Source organism: Felis catus, chromosome D3 (genome assembly GCF_018350175.1).
Source record: "Felis catus isolate Fca126 chromosome D3, F.catus_Fca126_mat1.0, whole genome shotgun sequence".
Lineage (NCBI taxonomy): Eukaryota > Metazoa > Chordata > Mammalia > Carnivora > Felidae > Felis > Felis catus.
The window spans coordinates 29,049,385-29,069,652 of NC_058379.1; the positions used below are offsets into that span (position 1 = coordinate 29,049,385).

General features: G+C 43.5%; 1 protein-coding gene across 2 annotated transcripts in view; it reads right to left on the reverse strand.

Moving 5' to 3' along the window:
• CRKL (CRK like proto-oncogene, adaptor protein) overlaps positions 1–968 on the reverse strand; it is a 37,372-nt gene extending 36,404 nt beyond the window's left edge. The window contains exon 1 of one of the 2 annotated variants that reach the window (XM_003994962.6): positions 121–967. In XM_003994962.6, coding sequence (XP_003995011.1) covers positions 121–431 — 311 coding nt within the window. In that variant the 5' untranslated portion in view covers positions 432–967. Of the gene's footprint in view, positions 1–120 lie in introns of both variants that reach the window. The other variant, XM_045041179.1, reaches the window with a different exon arrangement.
• Positions 969–20,268: the final 19,300 nt, after the last annotated feature.

A 20,268-nucleotide genomic window follows, 5' to 3' on the forward strand; every position in this document is an offset into this window, starting at 1 on the left:
TCGCCGCACCCCCCTCCCCCAACTCTTCGATGGATCCCAAGCGGACAAGCCCCTGCCATTCTCGACTCTCCTCCGCGGTCGGAGTGGGCTGTGCGCCCGAAGACGCGGGCGCTCGCATACCTGGGCGCGGGCTCGATTAGGGTGGTGGTGTCCAGGTAGTGGATCTTGTAGAACTCCAGCAGGGCCGGCAAGTGGTCAAATTCCTGGTCCCCAATCTTAAAACGGCGGTTGGGCAGAGAGTTGATGATGTAGTGGGAGACCCGCGAGTTCTCGGACACGGACAGCACATAATCCCCAGGGCAGGTGGAGGAGTCGCGAACTAGGAACATACCGTGGCGCTGGCCCTGGAGCCGGGTCTGCGCCTCCTGGCGAGACACCGGCCCCATGTACCAGGCGGAGCGGTCTGAGGAGTCGAACCTGGCGGAGGACATGGTGTCGAGCCGGGGCTCTGCGGCGAGTCGGGGCGGCGGCTGCTGTCTTCTGTTCTGGACGCCTCTGCCCGACAGACGGCTTTGCGGCCAAGGAAGGGCCTCTTGGCACACCTCGAGGCGCGCTTAGAGGGCCGAGCCACCTTCCTCTCGGCTCCGGGCCCGCAGCATCCTCCGCCGCCGCCCGCCTGCTCCGGGGCCGCCTTACGGAGGGAGCCGGCCCGGGGAATGCGGAGCAGAGCCCGAGGTCGGGGCGGGCGAAGCCGAGCCGCAGCGGAGGCCGCCCCGGGGTTCTCGGGCTGCCCGGAGTACCGGGGTGCCTCCAGTCACTCCTGGCCTGGAACGCGCCGACTCCGCGCCCCGCCCCCCCACGACTCTGCACCGAAACCCGCCGCCACGCAAAGAACCGGACTCCTAAAAGCGTCGCGCCTCCGGGGCGGCTTTGCCGAGCCCGTTCCCAAGAGCCACAGCAACAAAATGGCGGACGCAGGAGAAGCGGCCGGCCACCTCCCCCTCAGCTCAGCGCACTCTCTCTGCGCACGCGCGGGCTCCGGCTCCCAGCTGCCGCCTGGACCCACCCCTTGTCGTCGCCCGGCGCGGCCAATCAGGAGCACGGTCGTGACGGTCGGGGCGTGCGCCACTCGCTGCCGCTCCCGCGTTCCGGGAGGAGGCGGGGGAGACGGGGAAGGCGGGGGAGGGTGGAGGAGGCGGTGGTGGTGGCGGCCACTCCCTTCTTCCTGGGCTGCGGTGCGCCGCCGGGGGCGCTGCCGCGGCCGGCTTTCCCCGCGCTGGCAGGAAAACAGCTGGAGACTAGAGGGAGCGGCATTTCGAAAACCTGCTCTGGGAACAAAGCATTAACGTACACGCCGAATCTCTGGCCATGGAGGCGTGGCACTGAGGTGACCTGGCCGGCCTAGGGGCTCAGGGGGACACGCCCTGAGGGATACCGATGGGCGGACAGGCCCAATGGGTCGAAGTGGTTCTGGAAGGAGATGACCGCGGGGGCTGAGGTGACCAGCAGACAGGGAAGAGGTGGCCTCGACCCGAGGTGGCCCGATAGGTTAAGGGACCCAGAGTGGCCAGGAGACTCGACAGGCAGCATTAGGGGGTTGTGGAGGTTATATCGAAAGGAGTAAATGGTCTAGGAAGTCCACAGTCTGGTGCAGTGTGGCCATCATTAATTAGCGCTTGATTGATACAAGTTAAATGCAAACGCCTCCGGGCGTGGCCTGAAGACCTCATCTGCTCTGGATTCTGCAGCTTCTCTGAATCTCCCAGTCCTTGGCTGACCCTACTCCCGCCAGGACCTCCTAGCCTGTTTCCCCGCCCCGCCCTAGAATGAAATTTTAAGAGAACAGGGATCTTGTATGTCTTGTTCACTTCTGGACCTAGCACAATGTCTGGACCTGAACTGATGCTCAAATATTTATTGAATGAATGACTGTTCAGAAAAACCACCAGGTTACTGGTGCCTGATTTATTGGTAGCACCATCCCTGGAACTGGACAGACAAGAAAGCATGTCCAAAAAGGGAGACGCAGGCAACACAAACCCATACTTAGATCCCTTTGTCAATGGAATTTCATTTGGGCTGTTTGCATCCAAGTTGATCATATACTGGATTCTAGGGTGATAGGTGATATCTAAGAGTAAGCTAAAGGGGAAATGTCAAGGTCTAGTGCCTTTTGGGGCATAGCATAAGCAGGTTTTCATCTTCCAAAAACTGTCATGACTCAGGTACAATTTGAATAGCACAAAATTTGAAGATGACTGTTGGGATTCAAATCTTGCTCCATTGACTAGCTGGGTGACCTTGGACCAATTACTTAATCATTCTATGCCTCATATATTAAACAAGCTAATACATGTAAAGTGCTTAGAATAGTGCCTGGCACATATTAAACATCATATAAGAGCTTTTAATTATTACTATTCAGCCTCTATCTGGGCTTCTGCCTCCATAGCCTAAAGGTGTGCAGATCTTTCAATGGGTGGATGAGGGTAGGGAGAAAAATCTCCGTTTGATTTTCTAGCTACCTTTTCTTACCAGATTTTACCACTTCATCATCAGCCACTCTTTGCCCAGCCTTTATTTGGATTCTACCCTTACTTTGAAACTGACCTTTGGAAATCATCACTGATCTCCACTGAACCTAGCATTTTCTTTGATCTACCTGGTCCTATGTGTCTATACTGAAAATCTGTGGAAAGAATCCCCTTTTTTTTTTTTAATTTTATTTTTTTAAGCTTCTGAGCCACTAATACAATTTTTTCTTTCTCTTTAATATACTTGTTTGTTTTCTGTTTTGCTTTTTAACTCAGAACCCTGAGATCAAGACCTGAGCTGAGATCAAGAGTCAGATACTTAACCTACTGAGCCACTCAGGTGCCCCTCTTGGTCTTTTTTGATAGCACTTTTGTCTCCAGCCTCTGTGTGTAGAAGCTCAGTGCTTAATCTCTCTACAGCCTCTCCTTTGGTAGGCTAATAATGAAGGCTTTAGGAATCACCTGTTTATTGGTGACACGGAAGCATGTATATTCTAAAAGTAGAACAGAATCTGACCACACCCTATAATTTCTACGCAAACTCTATGGTCACAGCCTAAATTCTTATCACTTTCCGTTGTGATTGTTTATAAACATCTCTCTGGTCCTAATCAGAATGTCTTGAAGGCCTCCTTTACTATTATTTTTTGTATTCCCAGTGCCCAACACAGTGCCCAGCACATAATATATACTTAAAATAAATGGTTTTTGAATGTAGGTGGATAACGATGAGAAGAAGCCAGAGCAAAGAAGATTTATTGTAGTAAAGGTAACGTGATTTTTGTCACTATTTCCTGTTAATTAACATAATAAATGTATTTAAAATAGGTCTTTGGACCTGAGGTTTATTTAACCCTATATCTACCCTTAGGTTTTATCTTCTGTTTGGATTAAATTGTGCCTCTCAGCTTCCCTTTTCTGTCAATAGCCATCAGTGTTTTCCTAATGTGCAGACTCAAATCTGAGTCATTTTGTACTTAACTAAATAACTCAAAAATACCTAATTTATATAGTGTTTTCCAATTCACAAGACTGTGCATAATACATTGTTTTACTCACTCCAACCAAAGTCCCATGAAATCCTTTTTTATAGATGATCCAGAAGCTCAGAGAGGTTAAGTGACTTGCTGACATAAGTTATTATAAATTATATAATTTGCAAGAGGCAGAGCTGGCACTCCTGAGCCAGGTCTCCTGACTCAGAGTCAGTCTCACTTTATTGTTACACAACTGCCTATAATTTAGCCCATTTTCTTTGTTTTGCTGATCAGGAACCTGAGGTCTTCCAATGTAAAATTTAACACCAGGAAGGAATATCAATCTTATAATACAGAGGAGTGGTTGGACTTGTCCCTCTTTTTGGATTTCAGATAGCACCATCATTCAGCTGCCAAAGTGCCATGATCCCCTCTTGAAAAATTTATATAACAGATGGATCAAAATGCCTCTCCTTTTGCTTCAAAATAGTCCCCTGGGGGATGGAGTATGGACCGGACAAAGGTGGAAATAAGAATGCCCTTGTGTTGGTAACTGTTGAAGCTAGGTAACAAGACGTGTGTTTGGGGCAGGATGGGGAGGGTGAATTATAGTATATTCTATTTTTTTATATGTATGGAATTTTTCATAATAAATTTTTAAAAGTGCTTTACTTTCCCTTAGTACAGCTGAGACAAGCTTTAAAACAAATTCCAGGGGCACCTGGGTGGCTCAGTCGGTTGAGTGTCTGACTTCAGCTCAGGTCATGATCTCGTGGTTTGTGGGTTCGGAGCCCCGCGTTGGGCTCTGTGCTGACAGCTCAGAGCCTGGAGCCTGCTTCAGATTTTGTGTCTCCCTCTCTCTCTGCCCCTCCCCTGCTCATGCTTTGTCTCTCTCTCTCTCTCTCAAAAATAAAATAAAAACATAAAAAAAATTTTTTTTAATTCCAAAAAATGTTTCTAGATGCTAAGATATAACAAAATGGAAGTGAATGGAGAAGCAACAAGGAAGCATTAAGAAAAAAAAAGGGAGAGGTTGCTGTAACATAAAGATTTGTGATTCTGCCAGCTTGCTCATTCCCAGGGTTTCCAGATGGCATTACACTTAGATTTTTCTTCTAAGATAATTACAATCTAGTCTCAAAGGACTGACAAAGCTTTTCAAGTACCTTGTCCAGATCCCTTACTTCCTAGCCCTGAGGCTGCCTCTGTGCAAAGGGCACAATCTTGGGACAACCTACTGTTGACTTTGTTCTCCCCTATCTGGGCAGGTCCAATCCTGATGATGGTTAAAGCCAGGTAGTCTTCCTATGTTGCTGCCTTACTGAGGACATGAGAAGAGCAAGGGTCTGTCCCTTTCTCCTGCCCTTGATTCTTTTCTATCAATGATTCTGAGAGAAGAAGCAGCTTGACCATGTAGGTATGCATACTTGATATATTTACTTCACTGACTTGATAAGGTCAGCAGTTCTCAGATGCTTTCTCCACAAGGATTGTTTGACCTGTTGAATATCTACTGCATTTCTTAACCTAATTTTTTGAGATATTTTCCTCCTATGCAATAAATTTTCTCTTATCAGTTGTTCTCAGTCACTATTCCCCCATGTTTTACATACACACACACACACACACACACACACACACACACACACATATACATACATTTTTTTTTTTTGAGAGACAGCACAAGTAGGGGAGAAGGGCAGAGGGGGAGAGGGAGAGGGAGAGAGAGAGAGAGAGAGAGAGAGAGAGAGAGAGAGAGAGAGAGAGAGAGAATCTTAAGCAGTCTCCACACTCAGCATGAAGCCCAACAGGGCTCAATCCCATGACCCTGGGATCATGACTTGAGCCAAAATCAAGAGTTGGACACTCAACTGACCAAGCCACCCAGGCAGCCCTACATGTATTTCTAAGTTTATCTCCCTAAAACAAAAAAAGGAGCTTATTAATGATTTGCTTTTTTCCCCCTCCTATTACTTTCCTACTACAATACTAATAATGTTCATATCCCCCTCACAATTTTCCATACCAAGCTATTTAAAATATCAACGTAATAATCACTTCTTTCACGGGGTGATATCTTTGAACTAGATTTAGTTGCCATATCCAGAAGCTCTATTGGCCACTATAGAAAGCACTGGCCCGACCTTATTCTAGTGTGGTTTTTATTTTTTTTAAGTTTTCTTTTCCTTTCCTTTTTTTTTCTTTTTTCTTTCTTTTTTTTTTTTTTTTTTTTTTTTGTAATCTCTACACCCAACATGGGGCTCGAACTCATAACCTTAGATCAAGGGTCACACGCTCTTCTGACTGAGCCAGCCAGGTGCCCTTTTCTAGTGCTTTCAAGTGTGGTCATGTTCTCCTTGCCATTTTCTAACATAGTTATAATTGCTGTGTCACCTCTCTTATATAAGTCCACCTTCTTGTCATTTAGCCGCTTGCGGGCTGGAAGGCAAATTTTCTTGTTTCCCCTGGATTTTAGAGCATTCTGGAATGCCATTAGTAAAATTCTGAGCAGGATGATCCTTTCACTAGAGGGCACTGATTCCCTTTCACACTTAGCTCAAAGAAACCAATTGTACTCAATTCTTTACACTGGGGGTATGTCACCAAATTTTTCCATAAATGGTCAGATAGTAAATATTTTAGGCTTTGCAGGCCAAGAGGAAAGGCAATATTATGTAGGTACTTGTGTAACAAGAGGAAAAAAATTTCCCACAAATGTTTTAAGTGAAATTCAAAATATGATAGCAATTGAGTATAACTTCTTTATATTCCAGGTATGCTAATGAGAAGAATGGAATTCTTTTGTTTGGGATAATATTTTGCTTAATTAGGCTCAAAGTTAGTGTTCCCTATCATCAAATATTGAGCTATAAATGCTGATTTGTAATGATACTACATGTTTCATCTTTGAAAATGTCTCCATCCAGATGGTACTGCCAGTACTGGTGTTGGTCCATGAGCATGATTTTAATTGAGCATATTTATTGTTGGAAGACATATTCTGTTAGATTCTTCTGATGTTTGTCGTTTAGCTTCTTGTTAGTTACAGATTAGTCATTTCCATTTGAAGGTTAGGTGGAAGCTCCTCTGTTGCACAATGAAATGGATTTTGAAATATGGAAATTTCCACTGCACTTGACATCAAGGTCTGGCGATATTGCTTCTTCCAATTTTTGACATTACAGGAAGTATATAAAGCTGTTTTACATTATTTGTGATTCAAAACATTATTGTCAAAATGACTTTGTTACAGGACACATTTCACATATAAGCACTGCTTTGCTCTGTAATTTTAGGTTGAATTCATTGAGAAACACTATCAAGCCTGTAGCAAAAGCTAATTTCCAATTCTTCAGTAATGATGGTTTGGAATAGTTCTCTGTTCTGAAAAATTTCAATCTTGGCTCTAAGCTGAAAAAAAATTGCAGTAAAATGTTACCACTGCTAAGCCATCAAAATGCTGTGTAGTAGGGCAAGTCGGGATATTCAGCTTCTATCTTTGACAAAACTTCATAGACCTGATGATGGTTAGGTACAAAAGCCTGCCCCTCAGGCCTACACTTCAAAATAAGCAGGTGAGCTGCTTTTACTTTATTTTATTTATTTTTTTAAATGCTTATTTATTTATTTTGAGAGAGAGATCATGAGTGGGGAAGGGGCAGAGAGTGAAGATCCCAAGCAGCCTCTGTGCTGTCAGTGCAGAGCCCCATGTGGGGTTTGGACTCATGAACCATAAGATCATGAGCCAAAATCAAGGGTTGGATGCTTAACCAACTGAGCCACTCAGGGCACCCGAATGTCTTTCACTTTAAATATTGGCTGCATGGGCTGCCTCTGAGCTGGGAACTGGGGTAGGTAGGTCCAACCCCACTGGCCCTTTAAGAGCTATGTCTCAGATCGCTACAATCTTGTGAGTCTGGGGATGTGAGCTACACTGTTTTTCAAAGTTAGGTATTTTGGGGGCTTGTCTCTCAGGTTCAGGTCCTAAAAGTTGAGGTACCTAACATGAGGCTCCTCAGGGAAAAGCTGTGGGATTTGAGTTTTCTCCTAGTTGTGGCTTGCTGCACAGGAGTGGGGTTTATGGCAAAGTTGTCTCTCAGCTTCTCCTACCTGCTTCAGTGTGGTTTTCTTCTCATTTGCCTCAAGTGTAGTTGCCATTCAACAAGCCTTTAGGTTTTTTAAAGAGGAAATCGTTCCATATGTTGCTGTAGACTCAGTAAGTCTGTGGGAGGAGGCGAGTTCAGGATCTTCCTGTACCACCATCTTGAACCAGAACCTGTCTTGTTTTTAATTGACTATTGATGATACTCCCAGTGTCTGCTAATTTTTGAGCAAGTGTTCTCACTGAATGACTAAGCATCTAAAATGAGTGTATTTTCTCTGGACATATTTCTTTGCCTGTTACAATGAAGCACAATTTAATTAGCATTAGTAAGCAGCTTTCTTTGGCTAACAAATGAGCCACTTGGAAACCTACTTTGCTTGCAACTTCATTTTCATTTGTTTTTGTGAAGAAATTCTGATGAGAAAACTCTCAAATTTTCTGACTGTTGTTTTCCTGTGAGTTGGGGACACTGTGATGACCGCTTAGTGTAAGGTGATATACGTTAGCACAGATAGAGCATCACTGTATAATAAACCCAGTGTGTTGCCGTGTAATTCATTAACAAAAATCTACTGTCCACTTTGCCCTAGAAATGTGATATTCAGAATCTGCCTTTCTTCTTTTCACAATGGATGTGCACACGCAGTAAAAACATAAAATGCTGTGCTACAATGTCAACACATGGCATTTGGAACTGTTGAGCTATAATTGTATCATGGCAATTTGTAGGGCACAGAGCTGAACAGAGTGCAAAGAGATAAGAGTGCCATTTAGTCTCTATCCCAATAACTCAACTCTGCCATTGTAGTAGGAAAGCAGCCATAAACAACATGTGGGTTTATCCCAATGGGTATGAGTATAGATTTATTTCAATAAAACTTTATGGACCCTGAGATTTCAATTTCACCTAATTTTCATGTGTCATGAGATATCCTTCTTTTGATCCCCTCCCTGCCACCATTTAAAGATGTAAAACTATTCTTTGGCCAAAGGCCATACAAAAAGCCAGTGGGCTACATTCAGCCCATTGGACATTGTTTGCCATCTTCCATATTGAACGTGTGTGTCTTTGTCCTGTTCCCAGTGGGACCCAGGATGTTTTAGAATCACTGCCACAACTTCTATAGGCCTACTCTCCCTGAGAAAGGCCCCTCATTACAACCTCACACCCATGATAAATAGAGTCAGTGTTTGTTTGCATCTTACTCTATCTCTACATCTGGCCAGTGCCCTATTTCATAGCATTCAGCCCTAGACAGCCTGGCACATGATCCATGGTTACATCCCACAGCACTGTCAACATTTATCCAGATGGAGTTCCTTCATCTAGGGACAGTATTCCACCCATAACGGGGTTTTGAGCCACCAGAGTTAGGTTCTAGGACATAGAGAAAAGACCAAAAACTACCCACACCCACAACACAAAAGCTGCAGTTGACCCTTGACCAACATAGGTTTGAACTGCAGAGGTCTGCTTATACACACATGGATCTTTGTCAAAAAATACAGTACAGTACTACAGAAAATGTATTTTCTCTTCCTTAATATTTCTTAAACAATTTTTTTTCATTTATTTATTTTTGAGAGACAGAGACAGAGTGTGAGTGGGAGAAGAGCAGAACGAGAGGGAGACACAGAATCCAAAGCAGGCTCCAGGGTCTAAGCTGTCAGCACAGAGCCCGATGTGGGGCTCGAACGCACAAGCTGTAAGATCATGACCTGAGCCAAGGTCGGACGCTCAACCGACTGAGCCACCCAGGTGCCCCTCTTCCTTAATATTTCTTAGTAACATTTTCTTTAGCTTCCTTTGTTGTGAGAATACAGTATATAATACATATAACATACAAAATACATGTTAATTATGTGACTGTAAGGCTTCTGGTCAACAGTAGCTATTAGTAGTTAAGTTTTCAGGGAGTCAAAAGTTACATGTGGATTTTTGCCTGCACAGGATTTTTAACTAACTCCCACATTGTTCAAGGGTAAACTGTACCTCTCTGAGACTGAGACGGATGTAAAGCAGCGATTCTTAAACCTTGCTGAACATTTGTTCATCTGGGCAGCATAAAAACAAACAAGCAAAAAACAAAAAAAAAAACACAACACTCAGGCCCCATCTCAAGAGACTCATTTAATTGACCTGGAGAGACCTGAGTTATATTTAAAAAGACAAACAACCAGGTAATGCATCCATATGGTTCAAATGAAAAAAAAAAAAAATTAGACACCTATACCATCTATCTTGGAGGCCCCTATAGTTTACTACTTTTATTTGCCTTTTGTGTATTACACAAGTGATTCATTATGCAAGTAAAGGAAACAATATATCCATGCTTCTGCATCTGGCTTTTAAAAAATTTAATAATATATCTTGGAAACATTTCCATTATCAGTATGTAGAGGTGTTCTTTGTTGTTTGTTTTTACATTTGCATACTATTCCACTGTGAAGATATACCATAGATTATTTAACCTATCTCTGTAGATGGATATTCAAATTATTCCCAAGTTCTTATTGTTATAAACAGTACCTCAGTGCATAACTTTGTATGCATATAATTTCATGAGTATGCAGGTGTTTTAGTTTGGGCTGCCATAATAAACTACCAAAGACTGAATGGCTTATATGTAAAAAATTATTTCTCACAGTTCTGGTGGCTGGGAGGTCCAAGATCAAGGCATCCACAGATCCAGTGTCTGGTGAGAGCCCACTTCCTAGTTCCTGTGTCCTCACATGGCAGAAGGAAAGGGTGAGGGAATTCTCTGGGGTCTTTTTGATAAAGGCACTAATTCCATTCATAAGGGCTCCACCTTCATGACCTAGTCACCTCTCATAAGCGCACTTCCTAATACCATCACATTAAGGATTAGATTTCAGTATATGTATTTTGGGGGGCATTAAACATTCAATCTGCAATAGTAGGTTTTTCTGTAGAATGAATTCCTAAAAGATTAAAGGATAAATGGTACATACGGTCAAATTTCCTTTCTTGAACATCATACCATTTTGTCCTTCAGCAGTAACATAGAAGAATGCCTCTCTTCCCACAGCCTCATTGACAGTGTATTAGACTAGCCCAGACTCATGTAGCAGTGACTTAACATAATAAAGGTTTATTTCTGACTTATAAGCAGACAGGGCAGTGTTCCTCTGTGCAGCAACTCAGTAATCCAGGCTGGTGGAAGCTCCACCATCCTGAAGGTACACCAAGTGGAACAAACACTTGACCTTCTCCCTCGGTAGTTGAATTTTAGAACTGGAGAGTCTCTTTCATTTAAGAACACCAGCTATTAAATGCTTCAGCCCAGGGGCGCCTGGGTGGCTCAGTCGGTTAAACGTCCGACTTCGGCTCAGGTCATGATCTCACGTTTCGTGAGTTCGAGCCCTGCGTCGGGCTCTGTGCTGACAGCTCAGAGCCTGGAGCCCATTTCAGATTCTGTGTCTCCCTCTCTCTCTGACCCTCCCCTGTTCATGCTCTGTCTCTGTCTCAAAAATAAATAAACGTTAAAAAAAATTAAAAAAAAAAATAAACGCTTCAGCCCAGAGGATGTATGTTAATTCTGTTTGCAGAATTATGAATCAGAATGAGTCACATGCCAAGCCTCAATGAAAGGGGACCAGGGAATTGAATCCCCATATCCTCAGAAGTAGAGGAGAAGTAGAAGAGAATATTGGTGAAATTGTATGTCCAATTTTTAAAGCTTTATTAAAAAATTATTTAAAATTTAGTTTTATTTTTTTAATGTTTATTTATTTTTGAGAGAAAGACAGAGAGAGACAGAGACAGAGCATGAGCAGGGGAGGGGCAGAGAGAGAAGCGAAGCAGGATTCAGCTCTGAGCTGTTAACACAGAGCCCAATGCAGGGCTCGAACTCAAACCATGAGATCATGACCTGAGCCGAAGTCGGATGCTTAACCAACTGAGCACCCAGGTGCCCCTAAAATTTAGTTTTAACATACAGTCATTTAAGCATCTGAGTCTTGCTTTGGGTTCAGGTCATGATCTCATGGTTCATGAGTTTGAGCCCCACGTTGGGCTCTGCACTGACAGTGTGGAGGCTGCTTGGGATTCTCTGCCCTCCCCTGCTTTCTCTCCCTCTCTCTCAAAAATAAATAGGGGCGCCTGAGTGGCTCAGTCGGATAAGCGCCCAACTTCAGCTCAGGTCATGATCTTGCAGTTCATGAGTTTGAGCCCTGCTGTCAGCACAGAGCAAACTTCAGATCCTCTGTCCCCCTCACTCTCTGCCCCTCCCCCACTTGCACAAGAACTCTCTCTCTCAAAAAAAAAACCCCAAACATATAAATAAATAAATAAATAAATAAATAAATAAATAAATAAATAAATAAATATTTTTAAAAAAGCCTCTTGTGGTTTGTTTCCCTCCCTCCTCTTCCCCTGCCCCCTCATATGTTCATCTGTTTTGTTTCTTAAATTCCACATGTGAGTGAAATTGTATGGTATTTGTCTTTCCCTGATTGACTTATTTTGCTTAGCAGAAGACATAGCTCCACCCATGTTGTTGCAAATGGCAAGCTTTCATTCTTTTTGATGGCTGAGTAATATTCCATTGTATATATATCCTACCTCTTCTTTATCCATTCATCAGTCAATGGTATATATCTGACTCTAGATCCTTGCAACTTATATGTGAAAAAAATGTTCAGAGTAGTTTTATTTTACCTTTTTCATATTAGGAATGAGATTGAGCAACTTCACATATGTTTAAGGACCACCTTCAATAGTTTTTAAAACTCCAGCTAATCCTAATGTAATCAGACTTGCACCTCCTGGGGCTTTCCTTCTCAGTTTCAATTTTTCATCTGAGAGAAACATCTTTTCCCCTCCGTGATTCATAGGACAGTGGTGACTGACCCTGTGAGAACTTGACCTATAGAGTAATACTTTTTAGTAATACTGATAGTTTGATTCTCATTATAAAATAACTTTCAATTCATAACCATAGCATTCATGCCATATAGCCATACCATCATAGGAGGTATATGGTTATTCTGTAACAATCAGAGTGAGAACTAGAAATCTTTGCATAAATACAAGACTCAGTGCTTACATGTGAGGAGTCTTGTGTCAACCATCTTTATTTGAGGAAGTACCTTGTAACTGCTCTTCACTGTACTCTCATCTCTGTAAGGATAAAATCTCCTGTGAATGATGCAGACAGAAGACAGGAGACTTCAATCCCAAATTCCCCTTCCCTAAAACAAGACTAAAATCTCAAAAGCTGCTATAAAATCATGAACACTTCTTTTCAACATAGGTCCCCGTTTCCACATTTTTATTTCCTACCCATTATAATAGTGGCTCCCCTGGCCATCTTTGCTTCTGAAAAAGACGACTTTGTGTTTGTTTAAACCCCCAGATCACCTAGGATTATCCCACTCCATTCCTCATGCAAAGTCTCTTCAAAAAGCCATCCACAGGGGCACCTGGGTGGCCCAATCGGTTGAGTGTCCGACTTTGGCTCAGGTCATGATCTCATAGTCTGTGAGTTCGAGCCCTGTGTCAGGCTCTGTGCTGCCAGCTCAGAGCCTGGAGCCTGCTTCAGATTCTGTGTCTCCCTCTCTCTCTGCCCCTTCCCCAATCACCCTCTGTCTGTCTTGTCTGTCTCTCTCTCAAAAATAAGTAAACATTTAAAAGAATTAAAAAAAAAAGCAGTCTACACCTCCTGGGGTTAGGCAATCCAATCGATCAGTCCATACCTGCAATACTAGAGTGACTCAGGGATCTTAAAAAATTTACTCATCAAGGATTCATGGCATAACCATCGTAGCCAGGCAAGCTTTGTGCTGTAATAATTAGGAACCCTGATTGAAAATAATTTAAGCAGTAAGGGCATTTGTCATTTTCCACAACACAAAGTCTGTAGTAGGGCAGCTCCAGATGCAGGATATCCAGACCCTAGGTCTGCTTCTCTGTGATTTTCTTGGTTCTAACCACCTTCAGATTTTGGCTTCTTTTTCTGGCTGGTGTCCAGATGTCTGCAAGCACCCCAGGCCTCACATCCAGTCATGACACTGCCAGTGGAAAAAGGACTTTTTTTTTTTTTTTTTTTTTTTTTTTAGTAAGCTCCACACCCAACGTGGGTGAACTTGAACTCACAACCTTGAGATCAAGAGTCTGAAGCTCCACCAATGGAGCCACCCAGGTGAACCTTGTGTTCCTTTTTAAGAGCAAAGAGCACTTCCTCCAGAAGACTTTCAAGAGATTCCCCTTCCCATCCCCACCCCACTAGGTCACGTGTCCACTCCTAAAGCAAGCACCAGCAAGAATAGGAGAGCCGTGCCTGACTTAGACCAAACGTGACTGTGGCTTTGTCATTGGGAAGAAGAAAAAATGTCTAAGTAGCCATTCAAGCAAATGTGGACTAAAACCTCTCCTTACTGGAATTCAGAAAAAGCAGACAAGATCCTGAGATAATGGACATTTACATGATGAATAAACTCAGCACACATGATGTGCATGGCCGTGTGTGGTGAGGCTCAGCCTAAGAAAGGAATAAGAACTAAGCTATCATCAGATTTTAACCTGGCTCAATAGCATTCCTACAGAGAGAGAATGGGGTTTTCAGTTACAATGAGAATTTCACATTTCTCCCTGAGTTTTATTGAGATATAATTGACATATAACATTGTATTAGCTTTAGGTGTACAACATGATTACATACATGTATATATTGGGAAATGGTTAACCACAGTTAACATCCATCACCCCATGGAGTTATGTTTTTCTTGTGAGAACTTTTAAGATTTACTTTCAAATATACAATATAGTATTATTAACTGTAGTCACCATTCTAATATTTACTTTTTGGGGGAGTGCAAGTGGGGGAGGGGCAGAGAGAGCGGGGACAGAGGATCTGAAGTGGGCTCTGTGCTGACAAGCTGACAGCAGTGAGCCCAATTTGGGGTTCGAACTCATGAACCACAAGATCATGACCTGAGCTGAAGTTGGACGCTCAACTGAGTCACCCAGCTGCCCCTGGAGTCTATCCATGACATCCATGGATGTCTATCCATGACATCCCCAGAACTTATTTATTCTATGAGTAGAAGTTTATTATAGCTTTTGACCACCTTCACTCATTTCACCCATTCCCCACCCCTGCCTCTGGCAACCCCCAAACTTCTCTGTGTCTGTGTTTATTTTTTAAGATTCCATGCATAAGTGAGGTCATATGATCTTTATCTTTCTTTCTGTGATTTGTTTCACTTCACATAATGCCCTCAATGCCCATCCATGTTGTTACAAATGGCAGAATTTCATTCTTTTTTCTGGTTGAATGCTATTCCACTGTGTGTGTGTGTGTGTGTGTGTGTGTGTGTCACATTTTCTTTATCCATTCATCCATTGATGAACACTTAGGTTCTTTCCATGTCTTGACTGTTGTAAATAATGCTGCTATGGGGGTGCCTGGGTGGCACAGTCGGTTAAGCGTCCGACTTCAGCCAGGTCACGATCTCGCGGTCCGGGAGTTCGAGCCCCGCGTCGGGCTCTGGGCTGATGGCTCAGAGCCTGGAGCCTGTTTCCGATTCTGTGCCTCCCTCTCTCTCTGCCCCTCGCCCGTTCATGCTCTGTCTCTCTCTGTCCCAGAAATAAATAAACGTTGAAAAAAAAAAATAATGCTGCTATGAACATGCAGGTGCAGATACCTTTTTGAGACAGTGATTTTGTTTCCTTTGGATAAATACCCAGAAGTGGAATCACTAGATCACATGGTAGTTCTATTTTTATCATTTTTTTGGTAAAGATTGTCTTTAATTTTTTTTTTTTTTTTGAGAGACAGCATGTGAGCAGGGGAGGGGCTGAGAGAAAGGGTGAGAGAGAGAATCCCAAGCATATTTCATGCTTATAGTGCAGAGCCCGATGGTGCTCAATTTCAAGAATCATGAGATCGTGACTTGAGCTGAAATTAAGAGTCGGACGCTTAACTGACTGAGCCACCCAGGCATCCCCCCATTCTATTTTTAATTTTTTAGGGAACCTCCATACTGTTTTCCATGGTGACTATACCAATTTACATTCCCACCAACAGTGCAGAAAGGTTCCTTTTTCTCCACATCCTTGCCAACATTTGCTTTTTCTTGTCTTTTTATAATTGCCACCCTAACAGACATGAGTTGATATCTACCTCATTGTGGTTTTGATTTGCATTTCCCTGTTAAGTGATATTGAGTACTCTTCTTTATTATTTATTTTTTAAAGTTAATTTTTGAGAGAGAGAGAGAGAGAGAGAGAGACAGAGAGAGACAGAGTGTGAGTGGGGCATGGGCAGAGAGAAATGGAGACACAGAATTTGAAGCAGGCTCCAGGCTCTGAGCTGTCAGCACAGAGCCTGGCGTGAGGTTTGAACTCACGGAGTGCGAGGTCATGACCTGAGCCAAAGTCAGACGCTAAACTGACTGAGCCACCCAGGCGCCCCAGAGTACTCTTTTTTTTTTTTTAAACGTTTATTTATTTTTGAGAGAGAGAGAGAGAGAGACATCATAAGCGAGGGAGGGGTAGAGAGAGAAGGGGACACAGAATCCGAAGCAGGCTCCAGGCTCTGAGCTGTCAGCACAGGGCCTGACTCAGGGCTCAAATTTACAAACCATGAGATCATGACCTGAGCAGAAGTGGGACGCTTAACTGACTGAGCTATCCAGGCACCCCTTGAGTACTCTTTTTATTTATTTATTTTATTTTATTTTATTTTTTTAATTTATTTTTGGGACAGAGAGAGACAGAGCATGAATGGGGGAGGGGCAGAGAGAGAGGGAGACACAGAATCGGAAGCAGGCTCCAGGCTCCGAGCCATCAGCCCAGAGCCTGATGCGGGGCTCGAACTCACGGACCGTGAGATCGTGACCCAGCTGAAGTCGGACGCTTAACCGACTGCGCCACCCAGGCGCCCCTTGAGTACTCTTTTTAAAGTTTTGTTATTATTATTAAGATTTTATTCTTTATTTTTAAGTAATCTCTACACCCAACCTGTGGCTCTTGAACCTGTAGCTCAAACTCACAACCCTGAGATCAAGAGTCACATGCTCTTTTCGACTGAGCCAACGGGACACCCCTGTTGAGTACTTTTTCACTACTTGTTGGCCAAGAATTTCACTTTCTTGTTCTCTGTCCCCTCCTTCGTTTTTGTTTTGTTTTGTTTTGTTTTTTAACCATCCACTCAACAAAAACCTACTGTCTATTTTGTGCCAGGCACAACACTCTAGAGTTCCCATCTTTACAGAGCTTACATCCCAGTTCAAATTGTTTGACCATTATATTTCTTGTATTTCTTGTTGTAAATGAATACTTAGGAACTTCTTTCTCATTTTTTACAAGTTTTTATTTAAGTAATCTCTACACCCAATGTGGGGCTCGAACTCATGACCTCAAGATCAAGAGTCACATGCTCCTCCAATGGAGCCAGCCAAGCACCCCTGGACTTCCTTCTCATTTTAAAATTCTTTGTGATTTTGGTTAGCATCCGCAGGAAACTAGCCACCTCTGGGTCTGGGGATTCAGGGGCCACCATATTTGGTGCAACAGAGGTTTGTCATGTGCTGCCTCAGCTGGCCAACTGGCTTCCCTAAATGACACTTCTGTCATAGCCACAATGGGAGCCAACAAAGGGTTTTAAGTGGTGGAATGACATGACCAGCATTAGCCTGTCTCAGAAAACAGAAACTTGAAAACAAAACACATTAAAAAAAAAAAAAAGTCGAATCAACCCACAGCAGAACTTGATTTTAAGTTAATTTCTAACTGGCCTGCAGGCGCTGTTGGTCTCAAAGGTTTATCTCTGGCCTTAGTGGGCACTGTAACCCCTTTAAATGCTGCCTCTGTGGGGTAAGCAGTTTCCTGTACATTTGTAATGACTTGCTTCACTCCCTGCTCTTAGTCTACTTTCAAGTTGAGTCCTGCCTAGACTTTGGGTCATTCTTCTGGTAGAGTTTTAAGTGGAAAAATCAATGTCAAGTCAGCTTTGCTTCCAGTCTTCCTCTGATCTGAGCCCATTCTAGCACCCAGACTTCTGCCTTGTGACTCTGGTCAAGGAACCAGACCATTGCCTTAGGCCATAGGCCAGAATTCTGATTTCTAATTTACCTCTGTCCCAGAACAGAGGCCTGCTCTGGAACTCTGGTGACATTGTAAGGAGTCTCTCTTATCTGCTGCCAAGCAGCCTTAAAACCTATAGGGAGCTGCAGGGCTAGAAACCCCACTCTTCTGTTTTTATTTTTATTTATTTATTTATTTATTTTTTAATTTTTTTAAAATTTTTTTTTTTTAATTTTTTTTTTCAACTTTTATTTATTTTTGGGACAGAGAGAGACAGAGCATGAACGGGGGAGGGGCAGAGAGAGAGGGAGACACAGAATCGGAAACAGGCTCCAGGCTCTGAGCCATCAGCCCAGAGCCTGACGCGGGGCTCGAACCCATGGACCGCGAGATCGTGACCTGGCTGAAGTCGGACGCTTAACCGACTGCGCCACCCAGGCGCCCCCTGTTTTTATTTTTTAAGATCTGTGAAATGTGTTCATTGCCAGGGTCCTTCTGAGTCCCCTGTCTTAGCTGGGTCTTTTACAGTCTTTCCCTTGATAATCTACTGCTTCCATCCTCTATCTTAGCTCCCACCTATTTCAGCCTCACACAGAAAATTAAGGTTGTCAGAGGTCAGCTCCTTCCCAGCTGTGTGGGACTGTGTCTACATGTCAATTAACATACTGAAGTTCCAACCCACAGTGACTCAGAATGTGACATTATTTGGAGATAGGGCCTTTACAGAGATCGTTAGGGTGGGCCTTAATCTAATAACGACTGGTGTCCTTCAAAAAAGGGTTAATTTGGACACAAAGTGGTGGACAGAGGAAAGATGATGTGTAGATACAAGGGGGAATGTCATATGAACATGAAATGGCCACCTATATGTGAAGGAGAGAGGCCTGGGGTGGAGCTTTCCCTCACCACCCTGATGGAACCAATGCTGTCAACACCTTGATTTTGAACTTCTAGTTTCCAGAACTGAGACAATACATTTCTGTTGCTTAAGTCACCAGTTTGTGGTACTTGGTTATGGCTACCTGGGCACAACACCAGTGCGTATGTCTACATTGTTTACTTCTTTTTCTGGGAAGAGGTGTCTCTTCTCGGGTCTGTGGTTGACCTTTCCTGTCTCCTCACCTCTTTCTTCTTAGCCTTCACATAAGTCCATACTCTCCCATGATCCTGTCTTCTACCGCCTTCCTAGTTTACCACCCTTTCTCCTTCACGGCCATGTTTAAGAGAGTAATCTCCCCCTTTGCTGCCTATTCATTTTGTAGCCTTTATAATCTAGGTTCCACCCAAGCCACTCCATTGAAACACTTCTGACTTAATATTTCTTCCTGTCTAGTATTTGAGCACGCTGATCACTTCCTCCTTGGAACTCTGCCTCTGCTTTCTTTCTTTTTTTTTTTTTAAGTTTTATTTTTTATTTGAGAGAGTGAGAGAGAGATGTGGGAGGGGCAGAGAGGGACAGGGAGAAAATCCCAAGCAGACTGTGCACCATCAGCACAGACCCCGATGTGAGGCTCGAACTCATGAACTGTGAGATCATGACCTGAGCTGAAACCAAGAGTTGGACGCTTAACCATCTGAGCCACCCAGGTGCTCCATCTGCCTTTGCTTTCTGATCACTTTTCTCTCCTTTTGAAAAAAATGCTTATTTATTTAATTTATTGAAAGAGAGAGAGAGAGAGAGAGAGAGAGAGCGAGCGAGCATGTGAGCTGGGGAGGGGCAGAGATAGAGGCAGAGAGAGAGAATTCCAAGCACGCTCCACACTGTCAGTAGAGACCTCACAATCCTGAGATCATGACCTGAGTTGAAATCAAAGGTTGGTGGTTTAACCAACTGAGCCACCCAGGTGCCCCTTGAGCTGGGTTCTTCTCGAGGGTTCTGGCCTCCAGTGTCTGTATTTCCAGGATTCAGGTGCAGTTCCCTCTCACTCTTCTGGGGCACTCCTTCACCTACTCAGCTTTAATCACCACCTATAATCTGAAAATTCCCCGAATCTTTCCCACTTCTCCCCCAGGCCCCAGATGTGCATGGTGAATTCTAGCATACTAATTGTTTTCCTATTTGTGGATCATCTTCTCTCCCATGAGAATGTAAGTTCCCTGAGAATAGGGATCCTGGCCTGTTTTGTGCATAACCATTGGCTCAGCACCTACAATCCGTCTGGATGTCCCAAAGCTCTTAAATTCAACATGTTCCTCTGACCATAACCCCAGACTTGCTTGTGTTTTTGTATTCCTTTAGTGAAATGAAACTGTCTGCTACTAGTTCCTGTGACCAGAAACTTGAGTGTCCTCTTCAACACCTCCCTCACTGGCAAATCCATCACTAAAGTCTGCTCTGCCTAAGGCTCTCTGGGGCCCACTCACCCACTTCCCTCCCTGCCACGCTCTAGTGTGGGTCTTCTCTCCAGTTCCTGCCTGGAACATTACAAAGTGCTTCTCTTTAGCCTGTTCCCATCTTGTTCTTCTCACTGACATAGGGTGATTCCCCCCCTCCCTGCAGTATACATATTGGTTTGCTTTTCCACAAAATTGGGACCATAGTACCTAATGAATTTTATGTCCATTTTTTCCCCATAATGTAAATTTTGCATTATTCTACATGCTCTGAAAACTTTTCATAACTGCAACTGTCTACTGCAGCTGGGGGTGAGCCACAATTTA